This window comes from Telmatherina bonti (assembly GCF_933228915.1).
Source record: "Telmatherina bonti genome assembly, chromosome: 2".
NCBI lineage: Eukaryota > Metazoa > Chordata > Actinopteri > Atheriniformes > Telmatherinidae > Telmatherina > Telmatherina bonti.
The window spans coordinates 31,963,173-31,984,863 of record NC_136620.1 but is presented as its reverse complement, the minus strand read 5'-3'; the positions used below and the strand labels follow the sequence as shown (position 1 = coordinate 31,984,863).

Here is a 21,691-nt window from a genome sequence, read left to right as displayed (position 1 = left end):
GGCAAAGGGGCGAAGAGAATAAGAATGAAAGAGTAAGCGAAACAGACCTCCATACTGCTACCATGGTGCCACCTTGGCACAGACACAATCGGGCGTCACAAACACAAGACGGGGCAGAGAAACGGAAAACATGAAAAAGATGAAAGTACAGAGAAGTAAGATGCCAGCACATAGGAGGATGACTCAGATGTTGATCGATGAAGACACACGGATGTTAAAGAGGAAAATGGATGGTGCTGTAAAACTGCCCATGGTGAGCATCTGTCACATGAGGAAAAATGGCATTGGAAAATACTACCATTCTTTCTACTTTCTGACTTTTTGCTCTACCCCTGCCAGGCGCAGAGTGCCAGCCAACGGGCACCATGCCAGTTTGTACTCGAGGCATACCCGAAGCAATCTTCCCCGGTGCCGGAGGACTGTTGTAGTCAAAGACAAGAGGACTCACCTCTGAGGATTTGCTTCTAATCACCGTTTTCTCGGACAAAGCCAAGAAGAAATGCCCGGGCGACGGTTGCCAACGGGTTGCGATGGCATCTTTTCGCGGGCAACAAGGGCACTGGGAGAAAGATGGCATACTGCCAAGGCAACATAATGCACACATTTGTAAACAGAAACGTCCATACGGTGAGCAGAACATTTCGGAAGCCTTGAATGTTTTTGGCGAAGACATCCCCTCAAGGGAGAATCTAAAAACAGAGATGGCATCATGCCAAACGCAAACTGCGGGGCATTTCCAGGTGCCATCTAAAGCAGTGTAAAAATGCAGTAAATAGAAACAAAAGGATAAAGCAGCGCCTACAAATGCAGCTGTTGTAGATGTATGGGACAAAAAACCATTTCCTTGATGCCAACTCTGCTCTGTGCCAACTGCTGTGCTGAAAGAAAGCCTTTGCCCATTACAGAAAGGAGGGATTGTACCATTTTATCACCGAGAGGAAGAGAATCGAGAGGAAGAGAAATAATGAGCTAAATGAATAAAAGAAACACTGGAAGAACATGAGGAATTTCGTGCTTAACGAAGAACAGTGGGAGTGGGAGGACAGTGATGATGAAGAGCTTCTTTCCTGGACTTGCACACCTGGGATGTTCTTAAAGGGATATCCCTTCCCACTTCTATGTGTGTTAAAGGGAGGGATGTGCTGGCATCATCTCCAGGGTGTCAAGCTGCGTTTCTCCATTGCCAGTGAGGAAGGGTGTTGCAGTCGTCAGGGGCGGGCAACTGTCTGGGCATCTCATCTGCAGCTAATTAACAGCCACACACTAATTCTAACAGCCGATCATAATTAGCGATTTAATCGCTCGTCAACGCTTTTTTCCCCCCCTAAATTCTGCCTCCTATTTGGACACGTGCGGATAAGCTGAAGAACGCTGGATCCCCCCTCCCCTCTTCCTCGTCCTTCTTTCCTTCATCCTTGGCTCCAGACTCCAGTGGGATCTTAATTAAGCTCGGGCTTCATTATGCAAATGGAGTACAATAAACGACAGCGGAGGTGGAGCTGGATACAGACTAAAACGGAGCGGTGGGAGGGGAGCAGTGAAAGTGGAAAATGAGATGTGGAAGGCAACCAAAATCTTCAGAATGATGTTACTGCATCACAGTAATTATATATTGTTCTAATAGGAACGTCTTCAGCGTGCTGCTAAAACATGTTGTTGTGAGAACCAACATCTCGCACTCTGATGCTCCCCATCTGCTGCCACTGGGAAAACTTCTCTAAAATAATACTGGATATTCAGAATGTCATCCCTCACAAAGAAAATTCATAAGGGAATAGTGACAATGAACCCCTTAATATCACCAGTTGGCTGTTGTCGTGGATACGGAGAAAGATTGTGGAGATAGGGGGAAAGAAAAGAGGCAGACAGAAACACTGACAGTGGCAGCAGCATGGCAGCTAATGTCATCTCAGTTTAATCATCGCATGGGATCATGGGGTTCATGAAAATTCATTTGCATATCATTAAATAGAGAGAGGTTATTTGGTGTGGGCCGCCGAAATGGGATTGGATGAAGGGAGGGAAAAAAGTAAAATGGAGGGGCTCGTTATTAAACAGCAATGTTTTATAGTCTGCCAGCCGATTCATTTAATTTGGGCGTAATTAAAATGTGTCAGACTCAATCAATCATGCCAACAGGGATACTATCAATGTATCAGTCTGAGAAAAGACTAATCAGTGGATATGCAGTTGGACATTTTCCAATAACAGTCAATAAGAGTCTGCTTTGGTCCTTTATGAGCTTGACCAGTTCTCCTCCTCTTTTTTCTGAAATAGCTGAAATCTTTCACAACATTCACTGTAACTTCTTTGTACTTTGTCATAGCATATCTCTGACAGGTGGTGATGTCGCCCTGTGATTGTCAACAAGATAGTATGCCTCATGCTGTCTTTTTGACCTTAGTTTATAAGCTCAGCGTATGTATGTGCATGCCTGTGTGCATCTCTCATTTGCATAAGTGATGTAATTAGACTGCCTTTTCTCATGCAGATCAGTTTGACAACATGGCAATCATTCATACACACATACACACACGTATACAAACGACAGCGCACGCTTACTGCCATGACCACCCCCCATATCATGGAGAGTCTGTTGTCTGTGAGCAGAGAGTGTAAAGATTAACATAATCCAGCTAATAAGTGTGAGTAATATTCACACTGTGACGCGTGGCGTAGACACTCTCCTGCTGATGCGTATTTGTATCTCATTATAGATGTAAAGTACTGTGGCCGCCAGTGGGGCGAAGAGTGGTGGGGTGGTGGTGGTGGCGAGGGGGTCGCAAAGTGTGGGCCCGAACAATATCACAAAGTTATCCTATCCACCATTTCATGAAGGAATCAGTGTAATATACAGACAGATTACATGGGACACCTAACAACCAGGATACTGAGGATTAGTGGAGGAAGACTATTAATGCCTCTGCAAAATCAGAAAAACAATGCTACCAATATTTCCTTTTTACAGTCCTGAAAAGGTACAGTGTCAGTTTTTTTTGCAGCAAAATGTAGGAATTATAAATAGAGTGTATTTGCGCTTGCAGGCTACCTCGGCCACATGATTGATTAGGATGGTGTGACGACCATTAAAAAGTCATTTAAAAGATGGATAGGGACTACATTTCCAAATAAAAACCACTTTATACCTGATGAAGTGCTGAACAAACTCTCCTTCAAAGACATTTACTAATTACTCTTTGGGGTATGAGTGAGTGTAATGTGGGAAGCTATGCATCAGCCATAGAAGATTCCTCAGCACACATCTGCACACAGACAGTAGGAGGTGAAGCTAACATTTTAAGATCTTAAATTTGGAAACTGTTTGATGTCTCTTTAAAAAAAAAAACATTTGCTATAAGTTTGGACTGGGGTGTTTACTGTGTGGAAAAAACACACAAATGTAAAATTTACATCAAAAACAGCCCTAAAACTGCAAACTGTGATTGAAACATATCTGATAGCACAGCATGGCGTCAGCTGAAACATTATCCTCAGAAGCAGAGGGGTGTCTAAATGTGCGAATGTATTTCAGCTCTGTCTCTTTAAGTCAGGGCTCCACCATAGCAGCATGCTTTGGGATTCATGCATAAACATGAGGTGGCCTTTCAAGCTCTCTCCTCACATAACCAATCTAAATCTAAATGAGCCCCCACTACAGATACACCAGCAGGCAATGACATTACACCCCCTCCCCAGCCTCAGCCCAACCCCCTACTCTACTACCCCCAGCGACACATATACACCAGCAGGCAATAATTTCACGCCATCCCTCAAAGCCCCCCCTCCACCTATTCCCCATACATACACACACACTTGTACCCCTTTTTGCCGCAACCCCACCAGCTGCACAGTACTCATTTGATTAAGAGGGGGAGGACAGGGAGAAGGAGAAATGGTGGGGGATCACTTTATCACGATGACTTTCTAAGATGGCTATCATCAGATACGAAGCTATCTCAAGCCCTCTTCTGTGTTTACGTTGCCATTGTTCCCTGCATGTATCTGTTTGTTTCCACCTTGCAACCAAAAATCTGATTATAACAGTTTCATGGTGACATTTTTCCTTGTTTGATTCCCGTGTAAATTGTTAAATGAATGACTTGCTGTAGAAGAACAGGAAGCAAAAACCTGGATGTGTGACTCTGAGAATCTCACATTCCCCCAATAGTTTAAGGTTTTCCTCTCTAACAAGTTGCCTCATGAAGGACTAAAAAGTTTTACGTAAGAAAGAAAAAGAAATAAAATCTTCTTAACCAACCTAAGCTGTGGTCTTTGAAATGTTGCATATGAATATCAGTGTCCTAAATGTGCTGTAGTGTGCAATTTTCCTCCTCTCTCTCCCTGAGTCGTAAAACACATTATCATCAGCAGCAGCAGCAGCAGCAGGAGCAGCAATGTAATTCATCCGAGGTCGTTAATATTCATCATATCATTTAGTCACAAAGGAAACTCATCTGGCTGAATGTCACAGATGTAATTAATGAAGTGACCCTAGAGGTCATGGCTCCATTCACCAAACGCCTTCCACACTCTGCCGTGTTACACACACACGATTGCACACCAAAAGCCTTCTAGCTAGACGTACCCCACCGCTGAATATACAACCTGGAATAAGAAACACATTATAGAGGCAGACACCCTCACATAGCACAACATTCACAAAATGGCTTCTCCAAGATAGACCAAAGGGATGAGACTGGAGCGTGCACCAAAGCAGACTTTATTTAGCTCAGTGGAGTATGGGGAGGGAAAGGGGGAAGAAACACACACCAGCAGGGGAAACTTGGGTAGGAAGAGTATAGAGACACACTAAACCACTGGAGCAGGACATAAGGACAGGCGCACATCACAGGTATCTTTTTGGTCATCACTATGGCAACAACATATCCAGAAAAGAAAAGGTCAAATTAAATTAAAAGAACTGTTTTACCTACAGTAAGGATAACAGAGTCTCTTCACCACAGAGGACTCCAATATGTACATCTTACAGTCACTAAGATCAAGAGAATACGAGAAATTAAATTTGAAATTATCAGTATACAAAAAAACTGCCTTTGTGGTATTTGGAATGCACATTTCTGTACAGAAGAAAGCTCATTGGTATTGTCGTAAACATTGGTTAGTTTAAGAACAAAATCATAACAAAGTCAGTCCATATCCTTTGGAAACTTGGCTGTGTTGTCCGTCTGAGTTCAGCAAACGCTGTTTTAGCTTGACTACAGACATTGCAACCCAGAAAGACACCATTACCAGTGGAAGGTTTGGGGCTTAACTCCTTCAAATAACTATGCAGTATCTCCATAATTACTGAGAAGTTAATGCCCAAAAAAAAACTTCTCTGAAAGTGGAAGCAAGAAAGAAATATTCAGGACATAATGAAAGCCTTTTTTTCTGTGTATGGGGAAATTACAGAATACTGAAAAACAAACTTGATGGAATTGAGCCCCGCATATCCATTAGTCTTTAACAGAATAACAGGAGCAGTTTATCAACAGCATCACAGGTATCATTACAGTTTGTAGTCATTAAAGCCTAGTGGTAAAGCGATCAGAGCATGCATCTTTCTACAATATTGTTAGAAACTACAGTACATTAGCAGCAAACTGGACATCCTTAAGGGCTGAAGTTCAACACTATGATATAAAAGAAAAATAAACTGCAACATTTCCCAAAAGAAGTAAAACTCTTCAACCGCTATATTACAGACTGCAATGGCTCTAGTTTGGGGTTTTGGTTACAGTCTCCAGTGTGCTTATGAGAGGCAGAAAACAGTAGCTTAGATACAGGGACTCCATACATCGTCAAGTAAACAGTAGCGCTTATTTTTGTAGGTCATATGGTTAAAGTATTATCACGTCTTTGGATTTTTGTTTTAAAGCATTAATTATTGTTTAGCTATTATTGTTATATTATTATTACAGGTAGAATAAAGACTGGTTGTAAATGAACAGAGGAAGAAAGGTTGAGAGAAAAAGCAGAAAGTAGGTTGGGGGGGAGCGAGGAGGAGGGAAAATAAATTAAGTGTACAAAAATAACATCGATAGCATCCAAAGTTTTTCCTCAACTTTGCGGAGAAGCTCCCCTTTTGTGTGGAAAAGAGAGCTATGTCTCAAACATCCAATGAAGTCTCGAGTCAACCATACAAAAGCTAAATACTGTACATTTACCCCTCACACTATTAAACACTTTAGTCTCAATAAGGTTTTTTTGTAACAATCTATTACTCAGAGGTGAAAAGCTCAGATCTTTGAAATACAGAGATGTTTGTGTATATTTCACATAATACTTAGTCCAAGTTTTAACCAGGCCTCTTCTGTTTTACAAACAGAAGAGTACAGTATTAAGATCACATTTGAAGTAGAGCCATGTTGAGCTGTTGACCTGAGTATAGAAAGCTTTACATTAATCACATAACATTGGTAAGCCATTGGTATATTCAAATAGGATGGAAAGGCAGTAATTCACCTTGCCTGAACATATGAAAGCTGTCATAATCTTTTCATTATCATGACACTATTATATTGAAGCAAGACAGTTAAAGTCAATCCATTAGATTTATATCAAGAAACTATTACTAAACACACACAATGTAAATTTCAGTTTGGTTAAAGTTTTCATATACAGTATAATGGTTGAGTGCTATAAAAACAGTTCATCCCATCCAGAACAAACTGACCTTTACGTACTGTGCTATTTGGGCTGTTATCCACTAAAGGAACATACAAGAAGTACATACAGAACAGAAGACTCATCATTGGCTTATGGAGGGTGAAGCTGCATTCTAGCACCACGTCAGTCTATTGGTACTCGGCTTACATATGCCAGCTGCAGGTCTCACCTCTTCACCATACAGACGTCAACTCTGCAGTTTGTTATCCAAAACAAACACGTTCAAACTAAATCCACAGACATGTAAAATTTTGGTTATGAGCTTTGGAATCTGAGACAGTCTTTACAAAAGCTCTATGCAAATACCCCTGTGTATTTCAAGGATACTATTCAGTTTTTTTTTTTTTGTTTGTTTGTTTTTTTTTCCTCTCTCCTTCTTCCACTGTTAACTGCTTTGTTTTTCTTCAAGTTTATTTTTTGGAGCTCTCTATTTACACTAAAATCTCTTTGACAATTTCTGTTCCAGCCTCGTGGAGTCTGGCACTACATGCTACACAGCTATTCATCTAGCACTGTCTGTTGGAGGGCCCACTGTGGGTCTGTCATGCAGACTGAGAGGTAGACTGCAGGTCTAGCTGGGCAGTGAGGTCACATACTTGGAGAATGCTCTTTGGCCTCTGTGGACTCTGGTTGGTTTTTATCAAGATGGTGTTTGGTTGTAGTAAGGTGTCTGACAGAGCAGGGAGGGGGTCTTGTTTCAACAATGCAAGACAGACCGGGAAAGGGTTTAGGAACAATATGAAAAGAGGAAAGCTGTGGTAAAGACGACTTGGTTTGGGCTCTCCCAAACGTTTTGAGAGTTTCTCTTTGGGCCACTGCAGCTCTGCATCTTTGGGGTGTTAAGGTATTAAGTTTGGCAGCAAGTGGACAGGATATGTGTGGAGTTTGACAGCAGTTGCAGAAGGGGTTTTGGTGAAAACATACTCAAAGGCAGCAGTCTGTCTTTCTAAGCTCTATCTCTCTCTCCTGCCCCTGCTGACAGCTCGGCCTGCTCCCTCTCTGCAGAATCGGAGCTCAGGCTCTTGGCCCTCTTCTCCTTAGCTCTGGCATTCTGGAACCACACCTGCAAAAATATTTACATTGATAAATATCATCTACCAACCTTTGCAGGCTAAATTGTTATGGCTTGGTTGTTTTCTGTAATTACCTGTACCACACGGTGAGGCAGTCCAAGCTCCTGGCCCAGCGCCTCACACTCAAGGCGGTTGGGTGTGCGGTGGTTCCTATAGAAGTCTTTGAGCTGGAGTACCTGGAAGTGGCTCATTTGTGTCCTTTGGCGCTGCTGTTGCTGATGGTGGTGCGGATGCGGAGTCTGTGCCTCACCCCAATCTGAGCCTTGACCTCCAGATTCTTCCGGACAAGGAGAACCTTGGTCAGCCATGCTGGAGCTCTCCTCACATGGGTACTCTTCATCATCTTCCTCATATTCATCCTCCTCTTCGAGGTTACTTAGATTTGCGGCTGAAGAAAAAGAACTCAAATGTTGCTTCATGGTCAGCTCTTTGTTAGCGATGTCATAGCCAGAGTTTGGGGCATGATGAGAGGAGATAGACGGTCCTGGTCGCTCTGTGACAGATGATGTAGCCAACCCAGTTTGTCCACTGTATCCAGTAGCCATTGACAGGTTGTAACCTGCTCTTTCAGCCTCCGCCCAATGACGCGATCTTATATGGGCATCAAGAGCACTCTTAACCTTGAAGAGTGCCCTGCAGAATGGGCAGCGCAGGTGGTTCAAGCCCAAGGTAAAACTGGATCCTGGCCCCACTGACCGAAACTGTCCTTTCCTCTCTCTTGCACGTGTATTCTGAAACCAGACCTGTGGGGGGGGGAAAGACATGTTTTAAAAGTAAATAAAGCCAATAAAATTTAAGGATGCAGTTTTCCAAAAATAGTACCTGAACCACACGTCTTGTAAGGCCCACATCTCGTGCAATGCTTTCAAGGACTCCTCTGGTGGGGTTAGAGTCCAAACTGTAGCGCTGATACAACACTTCGAGCTGTTCCGGTGTGATGGTAGTTCTCTGACGTTTATCCCTTCTGTGCTCTTCTTCAACCTCTTTATTGCTCCTTTGGCTTTCAAAACTGGCTTCTGATACATGTTTTGCACTCTGCTTAATGGGTGTCAGGGGATTATTAAGGGTGTTACTTGCATGATCAGAGAATGCATTCTTAATTTGAATGCTGTTCAGGTGTGAAATCATGGGATGTGTGGGATTAGGGTGCATCTGAGACATAGCTCCTGAAAGCATTTGGCTGGCCATTAATGTGTGGTTTGGATGAAGCATCATGTAAGGCATGGTTCGATCTACGAATCCAGACTGCAGGAATTGTACCTGGGACTGAGCTGCCAGGAGATGCCTGGTCTGATGTTCCTGCCACAGCTGAAATGATGGTAAAGAAGCTGGACAGAGACTACACTGGAATTGAGTCTGGGCTTGCAGCTGTGGCTGAGTTTCACTTGAGAGGCATGCTGTGGTATCAGGCGGCCGAATGTGGATCATTTCAGACTCTGGAGCAGAGGGGGGGCTGGCTGATGTATTGGAAATCTTTTCATTAGCTTGTTCACAAGGACTGTTGGCATCCCCCTGGTCTGAATGAGACATAGACAAAATAGGTGGCATTGCCTTTTGTGAGGAAGAGTCAGCAGGAGGTTTAAGTCTTTCTGGAAGACTTTCAGGATGTGGACCAGATCCTATTTTTATGGTCTGAGCAACTTCCTTCTGCTGGATCTCTGCATCTGAAATAATGCTTTGAACAAGAGCTGGACTCATGTTAGCGTTAGACGAGGCTGTTTTTAATTCTTCATTCCTTTTAGCAGGTGTTTGTTCACCTTTGGTGGTTAGAGGTTCGCTTTCTGAGCTGTGAGGGGAAGAATCAACAGCAGGTGAATCAGGGTGGCTGTAATACTCATAAGTAAAATCCATGGAGTTTTCATTCTGTCCTTCATCCTCATAGCTGTTCTCCTGATTCTCATCATCATTCTTATAACAGCCATTTTTTTGTTTGTTGACGGTGTCAAGCTGGTTTTTTCCCTCTAGCCCATCGTCTGTTCCTCGTTCTTGATTTTTGCGGGCTCTCTGCCTCGCATTTTGGAACCATACAACAATGACTCTGTTAGGGAGAGACAACAGAGCAGACAGCCTGTCATATTCTTCTTCTCTGGGGTAAGGAGTAGCCTCAAACACCCCCTGCAGAGTCTCCAGCTGTTGCTCAGTGAAACGAGTTCTGGAAGACCGTCTGCCCCGCTGAGGTTCTCTGTGCAGGTCTGTTGGTTGTGGGGAGGGGTTGGCTGACAGGCCTGGAGACAGTGAACATGGGGAGAGTGTCAAATGTTGGTTTTGTGTTACTTCTTCCCTGGCCTCATCCAAGGCTGTGGTTGGGGGATTATTAAAATTGTAAGGGGAATCCTTGTCTCGCTGACGTTCTTTAAATAGGGTATTGCGGAACCAGTGTTTAATTACTTTGTGAGGCAGACCAGACAGAGAAGACATCTTGTTGATCTCTTCATCGCTGGGGAGACTATTAATATCAAAGTGTTTTCTCAGAACAAAGAGTTGTTCTTCAGAGATTCTTGTCCGGGTTCTCTTTCCCTGATGTGTGTCCGGTGTTGTTGGGCTAACTTGGCTTTGTTGTCCTGTCTGGATAGGGTTGGATTGGGATGACTGACCCAGCAAAGCAGGACTGAGCTGTGGCGGCTGACCTAACAAAGCTGGGCTGAGCTGAGGTTGCTGAGAAAGCATAGCTGGACTAAGTTGTGGCTGCTGTCCAAGTAGTGGGTTAAGCTGAGACTGGTAAAGTTTTGCCAGCTCAGGGTTCACACTTGAGTCTAACCAAGGCTGGGTTTGGAGAGCCATGGACTGCATCACAACAGGAGGGAGGAGTGGAACCTCCATGGGAAAGGGAATTGGTGGAAGTGGAAGCTTTGGTATGGGTAGAGGAGGTATGGAAAGCTGAGGCAAGGATAGAGGAAGCATAGGTATTTTAGCCAGAGGAAGATGTATTGGGGTGGTAGGTTGAGAAGTGGCTGCAGAAGATGTGCCTGGGATAGTTGTCTCCTGCTGCTGAAGATCTTGTGAATGAGACGGAGGCAATGGAGACGAAGCTGCAGGGGCAGTCGTCAGGTCTTTAGCTGTAGCATTTGCTTTAGTCACGGGATCTGAAGCTGATACAGGTGAGGATTCAAGGGTTTTCACTGGAGACTTGGCTGATTCAGTAGCAGGTTCTGGTTCTGTGGTCATAGCTGGGGGTTGAGCTGCTGCTTGGGTGCCAAAAGCTGGATTCTCCCAAGTTTTAGGCTGTGTAAGAGGGTATATCTGGTCGTATTGCAATCGATATTCTTTTGAAAACCTCTCCAGTGCAGCAGTAGGGAACAGCATCCTATGGATATACTCCTGGTGGCTTTTTAAAATCAATGGATCTGAGAAAAACTTGCCACAGTTTTTACACTTTTCTCCAATTTCACAGCATTTTTTCTTTTTTTCCTCACTCTGTTTTTCCTCCATGTCTCCATCAGTTTCGACTCCTTTATTAGTGTTGTCACAGCCTTCTGCATTTTCAATCTGACGCTCACCTCTTTCATTCTCTGAGCAAACTTCCATCTTACCCATATCAACAGAAGATACCATTTGCATTGTTATCTGCTGCTGGTGTCTGTGTCTGCTTTGTATGTATTGCATGGCCAGCTCATAGCCATAACTCTGCAGCAGAGCTCTAAGCGGCTCCCCATTTGCAGCAGCATAGGGAACTCTAGGAGGAGGACACTGTGATCCAAGAAGATTAAATGAAGAAGAAACTGCTTCTTCCTTTCTACTCTCATTTTCAATAGTGTGAATATGCATTTCTTCTTTTTCCTCCTCAACACCAGGGTTGCTGTGCTCTCTTTCCAGCTGCTTGTTGCATGGTCCCCTGGAAAGTGCATCAACCTTGGGTTCACTCTGAGAATTATCAGGTGGTTTGTTAACATCTGAATTTGAACTTGGCTTCTGGGTTTTTTTGTCTTCCATGAGGGACTCTCTTTTAGCTTCTGTCTTGACTTGTTCTTTTGGACTAGAATAGGTAGATAATAAATTACAAAGATCAGGACTCTTAATAGTTAATTCTGGGTTTAGTTTAATGTCTCCAGACAAGTAAAATGGCAGAAGAAGTTGCTGCTGTAATGAGATCAAATTGTCTGGTGCCAAAGAGAAGTGTTGTTTCAGTAGATTCTCGGGCCCTAGTGGAAGGTGCTGTATTGCTTGGGACTGGAGCAGTGCTGTCTGTTGTTGTAGTTGGGCCTGGACCTGAGCCTGGGCTAGCTGCTGTTGTTGTATTAGCATTAGCTGATTTCTTGATGCTAGAAGCTCTGCCACTCTCTTTTTCGCCTGCTGGCTGTCCGTTGGATCAGATAGAGTTGACTTATAGTCAGTTAATAAGCCAGGAACTACTGATGCAGAGGTTGAAGAGCTTACTTCATCCAGCTTCTTGGGAACAGTTACACTCTTGGATGTTTTTTCTCTGGTGGTAGCAGCCTGGACAGCAGCAGTGGGGACTGATGCTGGGGTTTGTGGAGCTGAGTTCTGAGCAGCACGAGCTCGAGTCTGGTGAAGGACAGAGCGAAGATGTATGTCCAGTGTAGAGCTCTGGCTGTAACCTACTCCACATAATCGGCAGCGATAGGGTCTAGGATCTGGACCACGTGGTGCTTCTGGAGCCGTAACAGTTGTGCCCGAATCTTGCAGAGCTCGTCTGGCCCGATGAAGATGAGACACAGAATTATAATGGACCAAGAGAATTGTTTTCTGAGTAAAGGACTCTGAACATATGGTGCATTTATAGGGCCTGGATGGATCCAGATAACGGTCCATTGTGGGGTTAGGGCTCTTTTTGACAGGAGGGCTGGAACTCGGCTCTGATGCTGTCTCCTCATGAAGCCCTTTCTCTGGCTCAGTTAAATCCTCCTCACCTGCATTAACCTCAGAGACCAATTCCTTCTCTTTCATTTTAACTTCTTTTTGCTCCTCCTTCTCCTCCATGCCTAACGCTTCTTCATCCATCTCTTCATCATCATCCTCTCCAGCTTCTTGACCCACTTGAGGTGATAAACTAAAATCTTGCTGAACTGAATTCTTATTATGCTCCATGTATTGCACAGTGTGAGGCGGCAGGAGCGTATTCTGTCCCTGTGTGTTGTCCTGCTGTGAGTGCGTGTTTTGCATGTGTCTCTGCAGGGCCTCCTGACTGCGGCATTGTCTGGAACAGAGGGGGCACTCTGTCGCCGCCCTCATGGCATGGTACTGCCAATGCAGCTGGAGTTTCTCCTGAGTAGGGAATGCCAAGCTGCACCTGCTGCAACGGAATCGGTAACCATGGCGATCAGAAAGGGGAGGGGGGTCACTTGGTGGGGAGGTGGGCGGCGACGAGGGGGGGATCTGAGTCGGGGACTGAGGAGCAAGTGTGCCATTGGAGGGGTGAGAGGTGTTGTCATCTAAGGGTGGGGTGAGAAGAGCTGTGACATCTTTGGGTGCGGCTATGTCTCCCTCAGCGTTCTCCATTGAAACGCCTGCAAACACAAAAAATGGTTAATGTGAAATTATGGCAATTTGGCTTTCGTAGCAGAGAAAAATTAGCTTGGTATTGCTGCTTCTTTAATGTGCTATTAAACAGAAGTCAGTTTTATCATACATTTTTCACTCACCTTTGTTTTTCTGTGAATCGGTTGAGGAAATAGTGTCTGCAGTCTGGGCAGAGTTTGCATTAGTAATCTGTGTGGTTTTGTTTTTCTGAAAATCATCAGTAAGCAAGTCTGTGTGTAATTCTGACTCCAGTGGAGGCTGTGGTTGTTCCACGGATGATGTGACCTGGAAAAGAAAAGAAAAGATAGGAAACAGTTAGCTTTAGTGTTCCTTTGTTTTCTTTTTATCCTTCCTACCCACTATTTCTTTACCATTTTTCAAAGACATATCAGACATTGCTTACTTAATCTAACATTATGAATAAATCATGTTTAATTGTACAGTAAAATAGCAAGCAAATATCAAGATGTATGAAGACAGTATCACAGCACTCCCCTGTACTGATATCATAAAACATTAAAGTCTATTGTTACATCTTGCACTTTTCTGCATAGCAGCACAAGCAGCAAGGCACACCAATTTGTTAATAAGAATACATGGTTGAGATATGTGGATCTGCCCTTCGGTTCCTACAACACCCTCCAACATGGCCCAGGGGTTCAATAAAACTTTACTGAGCTGAATAATGAATTTATTTAAAATCATCCTTCATATAGAAACCCTTCATCCCCACAGCTTCAAGCAAAGAGAGCAAATACTATATCACTGCAAACAGTGAGCCACCCTAAGGAAAGGACAGAGAGCCAAAGATGAGATTTACATGACAAGAGTTTTCTCTGCGTAACAGCTTCATTGGAGCAAAAGGGAAGAACAACCACACATACACACTGCAGAGAAAACTGAAGGTCAGACTTAATCTAGAGAGCGTAATTGGAAAGCAAGGTACATAATGGCCATCATCACCTCAGTCTGAATTAATGAACCTCAATTACTATCAGAGAGAGTGAGGGAGGGGAAGAGTGGGAGGAGGGACGAAGGGGACTAAGGGGTGCAGAATATGAAAAAGAGATAGAACAGGCAGAAGGAGGAAGTATGGGGCCATGAACAAAAAAAACTGCTCTGTAGGAAGACAGTGAGTAAGGGAGGGGTTACGCATAAGAAATTGAGAGGGAGCTTGGGAGAGACAGAAGGGAAGGGGCAGGACAGAAATTGCAGAAAAGGAGTGATAGGAGCAGTCAGAGGGGGGACAGCAGAGGGGAAAAAGGGTGAAAAGCAGTCAGTGAAGTGGAGGAAAGAGAGCAAGAGACAAAGGCCACTTAGCATACAGGCCAGGGAGATGGAGGATGGTGATGTGGATAGATGACCGGTCATTGTTAGTTGGAGAGACACAGTAAAAAGCATGGGGGCCCCTTTTTAGCTTGACTGCACTTCTGGTAATAGAGGGCTACTTAAACATGCATTATAGAAAACTGGCTTTTCCCTCACTCACTCAGTCAAACCCTCTCTCTTCCACTCTAAAAGACGTGCGTACACACATACACACAGATTTGCACGGCTGCATCAAAGATGATAGCGAGGAGCTACTTAAACATGCATTAAAAAAGCGCTGCCTTTCTCTCTGGTGCCTTCTTAATGGAATTGTCTCCCTACATTTCAATCTCTCCCATCCCCCACCGCTTCGCCTTCTCATTTTCTTTTACTACCTGACGAACGCAAATACAACAAATACACAGTTGCATACACTTACTGCACTGATGAGCTTGTCTACACAGTCCTGTGCCACACTGTGCACATGTGTGAGATGCTTTCGGAGGTGTGTATATGGGAGTTTAACCTGGCACAAAGGGCACTGGACAGTCTAAAAGACAAAAAAAGGGGGTGTGAAGAGAAGAGAGAAAAATGTCATCAGCGATAGAAATAGCAAGGAAGCATATATGTACGCAGGTTTGTGTGATTACACAAGAAAATGCCATTTTTGTGTTCCTTAGCATATTTTATACTCACTTGCACACAATTAAACTCTGCGTACAGTGCTCACCTGCTGGTTCTCATTTTGCTGGTGTGTTCTGGGACGTTTGGTTGAGATGGAGCTTTCCATTTCCCCACATCCAGAGGCGGGACGTTTGACTGGGGGTATCAACTCCTTCTTTTCTCGTTCCTCCCCCTTTGTTTTTTCTTCAAGCAGAAAAACAACTGAATTTTTAAACCAACTTAATTGTGTCTTTAACGTTTTATGTTTTCTCATGTGATGTTTGAGTTCACCATTGAGATGTTCTAGGATTTTTACAGTGTCTTAATACCTGTCTCAGAAATCTTCCTTTCTCTTACGTTACTTGTGTCTTTGGTTGTGTCCAAAGGACTGGTGCTGGTCTCAATATCTTCAATGGGCTCTCCTGAGACACAGCAGGACAAGTAATTATGGCATGCAGTGCTTCATATAGTATGCTCTAATAAACTATCATGCTAATTGTCGCTTCTATTATTCTCTCGACGGCATCTTCAAAAATACCAATGTGTTTTGAACCACACTTCATTCCTCTTGCTTGCCTCCTTACACTATTGATCACACATTGATTCTACATTAGATTCTCCTTAGAGGTGGAGTAGAGGTAATATGGACTCACAACACACGAGTTAGCCTCAATAAGTCTTAATCTACACAAAATCAAATAACAGGATAGATTTCATTAACAAATGAAGTGCTGAACTACTTCTTTTAAGTGTTAGACAGTCCACACACTCCAGACATCTTGCTTTCGCTGTTTTATTCTGCACAGACTGGAGAAGAGACTAGCCACCACCTCCCCCAGTCCTTGTCTAGGGGATTTGTATTGGTTCATTGATTAGCAGGTGCTAGTTAGCTGTTGTCAGGGGTGATTGGGGATATAACAAGGATGTGTATTGACTAATCACTTTGTTTGATCAATACCCCAGCAACAGCCACTGCTCATTTTCTCACTCTTTTCATCTTAATCCTGTGTCTGCTCTCTGCTTTCAGCAGCCGCATGCACCATAGCATCCAATACACCCACATGATTCAAAATTTCACCTGTAATGCTGCCAGGGCTTTTTCTGATGGTAAAAATGGCTGCCAGCTCCTCTCCACCCATCGGCTGCAGCTGCAGTAGCCCTTCCCTCTGCTGATGGGCTGAAGTTTGACTGTGTTTCAGTACTTGTAGCTTGGAAGAGGAGGAGTGGTTGCATAGAAGACAATGGAACAGCCACGAACCTCCATCAACCTCACCATCATACTGCTGCAGGAACTTAAATAGATGATACAGAAACATACGGAAGCCAAGAATGTTATGGTTGGACAACCAATATCGTCTGAATATTACCACATGATATATACAACACATCAAGGCACATTTTGCCTTGATGTGTTACTTTCTAGGTCCTAAAATGCAAGTATTTATGTGTAGAATGCAAATTTTAAATACCTAAAAAGAAAAAAAAAAAGACTCTTACTTTGTAAACCCGAATGCTCGCCTCATGGTGTGAACTGAGGGAATGCCCCCTAAGCTTCTCCAAACTGCTAGTCACGTATTCACACAGGTTGCACCTCAGTTGGATAGGATTGCCCTTAGCAATGAGGGCAGCCCCTTCCTGGCCCCTGTCTCCACCCTCCTGCAGGTGAGCAGCAAGCTGGTAGCGGGTACGGTGTCTGTCAGTCTGACAGTGCAAGGAGAAGTTAGCCCTCAGCGGGGTGGTGTACCCACACAATCTGCAGTGGCAGCCACCGGCGACGAGGGAACACCAGTCAGACTGGGGCAGGGAGCGGGGAGCATTCAGGTGCTGCTCCACAGACTCTAAGCTGTCAGATGAAAAGCAGGAGCAGACAAGGCATTGGAACACACCCTGGGAGAGGGGTCCGGTAGGAGACAGAGATGGAGCTGGAGGGGGAGACGGGGAAGGGGAGGGAGATGGAGTCAGTGTTGACCCAAGGGTGACTGGCTGTTCTGAGACGTGCTGACTGGTCAGCCTCATGTTCACGGAAAGCTCTGCACCTAAAACAAAAAAAGCAACCATGAGCCAAACGTTACACGTTTTTTTTCCAGATGTTTTTCTCAAATGACGTCGGATGTCTTTGCATCGCTCACCTGTGTTTTGAAGGTGTTTAAGATGTGGAGCAAGACTCCTGCAGTGAGACAGATAGTAACCTCTCTGGAGCCTTAGCATGTTGTGTGTGTGTTTCTCGCTGGTGGTGTGTATGCGTAAGTTGCGGGCAATGCTGGTTTCATAGTCGCACACATCACACCGCCACCTCTTACCGTGAGAGTGAGAGTGAGCAGGTGGTGTGAGCTTGGCGGGCTGGGCAGCAGGTGTTGGAATAGAGAGTGGGAGCTTGCTGTATGGCTGCTCCTCCACTGGGTGGCTGTTGGAGGAGCTGCTGCTGTTGTTGTTTATATGAGACGTGTGCATGTGACCATTCGTGTGTCCCCCATTTTGAACGTTGTTGAGATGTTTATCCGACTGCATGTGAATGCTGAGGTTGCCTTTCGACGAGGTAGCGTAGTCACACACCTCACAGCGGTAGGGCTTGTAGCCACAGGCGTAGGTTTCACCTCTGGCCAGGCGAGGGTGGGGTTTCCCAGAACTGCAGTATCCACACAGGCCTCGTGTTGCACCACCACACACACACTTTCCCCCAGAAGCTCCACAAACACACTGGCCTCCCGTCTCTGGATGTTTCTCCTTCATGTGGACTTGCAGTGTGTGCTGAGACTTATAGTGCCAGTTACACTTGGGGCATTTGAGAGTCTTACAGGAATTGCGTGAGTGCATTATGGTCATGTGGCTTGTCAGTGAGTTAGGAGAGAGGTCTTGGTTGAGGTTTTTAAGGACAACTTCTTTCTGTTCCCCTTCTTTTTCTTTATCATCATCTACCTCTGTGTCTAGCTGGCTGTCATTTGGTTCTGGAGCTTTGGCACCATTTCCATTGGAAATGGAAGAGTGAGGAACCCCTGCCAGCACGTCATTCTCAGCGGGTTCCATACTGACAGGCTCCATTCCCACCAGTGGAAAAGGAGGAGAAGACTGCTGGGATCTAAAGCTCTGAGGAAACCCAGAAATCCAGCCCTGATCACCCTTAATGTCTTTTACCTCTGTCTCGCTCAGCAGGGCAGAAGACGAGGACGGACAACTGAAGTGCTTTGGAGAGATGGAAGAAAAAGGGAAGGGCTTTGGAGAGGGGGAAGGAATGTGGGAGGGCTTTGGAGAGGCGGCTATTTTGCTGTCGAGTGTGCCACTGGCCTTTGCAGTGCTGGAAGAAGAGCTGTGCTGGCTCTGTTGAGGTAATAAAGAACATTTGGATTTGGTTTGGCTTTGGTTTGAGATGGCCTCCTCCTCTTCCTTCTCCTCTCCACCTCGGCTGCTGAGGGCTGCTGGGAGGCCCCTTGTAACTGATGCCTCTCCCACACCTGCATGCGCCTCCCCTTCTTCTTTCCTTTGCCCTGACAAATATCCTTCCCCTAAGTCTTCTTTCATCCCTTGTTTTAAATGTGGTCCATTCTCCTGTGAAAGTCGGCCTCCTTCTTTCTGCTCACTTCCCTCTCTAGCCTGGGACCCCTCTGCACCCTCCTCCCCCTGTAGAGGCAGGGTCAGAGGCTCTTTGGCAGGGACCACAGCTGAGGTATGAGAAGATGACCCTTGCTCAGGAATGACCGCCAGGGTCAGGAGAGGAAGAGATAAAGCCTGGGGACTGAGGTCAGCATCTCTTTCCTCTCCACCCCCTCCATCCCCTCCTCCTCCCTCACCGCTGTCCATACCAGAGGCTACAGCTGCCACACATTACCAGCCCACCTGTATGTTTTAGATATAGAGGAAGACAAGACAGACAGAGACAGTTGAAAAGAGAAATGGAAAAAGAGGGAGAAAAGAAATACATGAGTCATGTAAATAATATTGCATAACACCAAAGGCATTGATTAAAGTCCCTGGACAGCATCTGTTCAATACTGCCTTCACTGTGCACAATCCAGAGGCTGGTTACCCAAGGGTTAGTGTTAGCCCTTAATGGGAAAATCAATAGCATGAGCGCTAAACTGGGTAAAGGAATGCGGGTAAAGGCTACGCAGGAGGTCTGTAATATTCCTCAGGGGATAGGATTAAATAAAGAACTGAACGCTTCTGAGCTGAAGGGCTTTCACTAAATTGCTACACTTAGATAAAAGAGGATAAGAGACTACTTTTAACCGCCAATGTATCAGTCTATACATCTTTTGCTGTGTATCAGTGAGGAAGGTGTTGTTAGACGACAGGATCCATGTTTCGCACAACCACTTTTCCTCACAATAACGTCTTTGCACATTTCTTGCAAGAAAATATAAAAAGCCTTTGTAACATCAACATTTGTTTAAGATTTTAGAAAAAAGGTCTATTTAAAATCTGCAATAATTTTCTAAGCAAGCTGGGTTCACAAGAGTAATTTTGACTTCTTTAACATTTTGTTTATAACATTTTGTGTGATGCCCCATACGTTGTGTTTCCAATAAGCACGTCATGCCACATGAACAGAAGTACCCTATAATGCATTGTAACAATTAAGTCTATTGACTTTGTTTCTATAATTGGGATCCTTAATAAAAGAAAGTTCAGTTAAATTATCTTCAGTCAGTCAAAATTCAAACATTATTAGCCAGGGTTGATTGTTTTAATAAGACTAGCACATTGATATAGCATTATATCATGCATGGAGTTAATAATTCTTATATCTAAAAACTGAACAATTGGTTTTCAAAAATCCTGAAACACATCAACACACTGGACAGACTTCCTAAAAAATGGAGGAAAAAAGCGATCAGGTCTCTTCCTTTTGGTTTCTGCCTGACAATGAATCTCATTTGAGACAGATACATCTCCGTTAGTCTATGCATGCCTCACAATCTCATTACTGACCTTTTTTAATCAAGGAGACCTTAATCTACCCTTTCACCTTCTGCTTCAACAAACCTACCCCCTCTTCCTTCTCCTTAAGCACCCCTTCTCCCTGTCCCTGTGGCCACCCCCTTCCCCCCTCTCTGCAGCTTGAAGATATATGGCTCATATCGGCACTCTGATAGTGCTTTAATGTACTGTGTTTATGTCACAGGCCGCAGACCCTTGCCCACTGCAGCTGTCCACTGTCCTGCTAGAGAGTGCTGAGGGGCTGAGCCAGCCTGCCAGCAGCTGAGAACAGCCTCTAATCTGATAAAGATTTTCATTTACACTGCAATCAATAACCTGGGTCTATCAGCAATGTAACTATTTATACAGGCATTCCTGGCTCTCTATCGATCACAAGTGCGGGAAACCATCATTTAACAATGTGTGTGCCTACATCTCTGTGTGTTAATGTGTGCATGTGTGTGTGTGTGTGCATCCTTTTGTACAACTGAATCTGATTATGTCAATTAAGCACCTATATAAAACACCTGGTATTAAACATGTATGGGCTTATTATAGACCTTTTTTTCATTGTTTTATATTATTATTAAGATGTAAATTAATATAACATGTTATGTATTAGTTAATATAGCAGATATTTTAATCAATAACAATCATGTCCAGATATCCAACAACAACAATATATTCCCAGATTCCCCCGATGTGTGTAGGTGTGTTTGTGTGTGTTTGTGTGTGTGTGTGTGTGTGTGTGTGTGTGTGTGTGTGTCTGTGTGTGTGTGTGTGTGTGTTAAGAGAGAGAAAGGAGAATCAGGGGTGTGAGGGGGTAGGAGGAACAAGCATAGAAGAGTTGTGTGGCTATACTTTAAATGCCTTTTGTTTGCTTTAATGGGACGGGGACAAATAGCTGGGAAAGGACAGTTTCTTTCTCTCTTTTTTCCCACTCAAATGCTTGGAGTAAAAAAAAAAAAACAAACAAACAAAAAAAAAAACAAGTGGACACCGAGTAAGGTCCGTTACCAAGGTAAGAAAAACACTACATTTTCTTCTGCATTCTTTGGGACTATAGTGCAGAGGCTGTTTGAGAAAACTGGACAGGCAGCGGCTATAATAGTTCACTCCCCGTCTTCGTGTTGTCAAGTCACTGACCAGCCATCAGACCAGTCTACTTCTGCCTTTGTTTACGCTGTCCTTCCCCATCGAAACCTTTCTCCGAATCTGCGAAACCCAAAGTGATCTCGTTCAGTAGCTAGTAACAGGTGACTGAACGCACAAGCACATCAAGAAAAGCTTCATTTGTGAGAATGAGAGGTTGCGTTGAGCAAACAGCCCGTCCTCCTCCCCACCACCGGCTCGCTTCCTTCCAGCTGCCTGGAATATCGTAAACAAACGACACACTTACATTTCTGCAGCGACTCTGGTACAAAGCTCCTCACGCTGAATGTGTAGTAGTAGTCCAGAAAACAACCGTATGGAGAGTCCACTCATTCCTTATGAATAATCCTCTGCGTTTTAACAGAGCCAGGAAAGGGGGGGGGAGGGGGGGGGGAGAAAGGAGGAGAGCAGCGGGGTCCAAGTTGTTACCAAAC

General features: G+C 44.4%; 1 protein-coding gene across 1 annotated transcript; it reads right to left on the bottom strand.

The window, feature by feature from the left end:
• Nucleotides 1–7,615: 7,615 nt before the first annotated feature.
• Nucleotides 7,616–18,986, bottom strand: LOC306770866 (zinc finger homeobox protein 3-like; the record flags this gene model as incomplete). The annotated part of the gene is made up of 10 exons (XM_079259873.1): nucleotides 7,616–7,732; nucleotides 7,817–8,485; nucleotides 8,565–13,207; nucleotides 13,343–13,505; nucleotides 14,968–15,078; nucleotides 15,259–15,413; nucleotides 15,521–15,613; nucleotides 16,270–16,483; nucleotides 16,689–17,227; nucleotides 17,321–18,986. The coding sequence occupies 10 exons, from the start codon at nucleotides 18,984–18,986 to the stop codon at nucleotides 7,616–7,618; spliced, it is 8,370 nt and encodes a 2,789-aa protein (XP_079115999.1).
• Nucleotides 18,987–21,691: the final 2,705 nt, after the last annotated feature.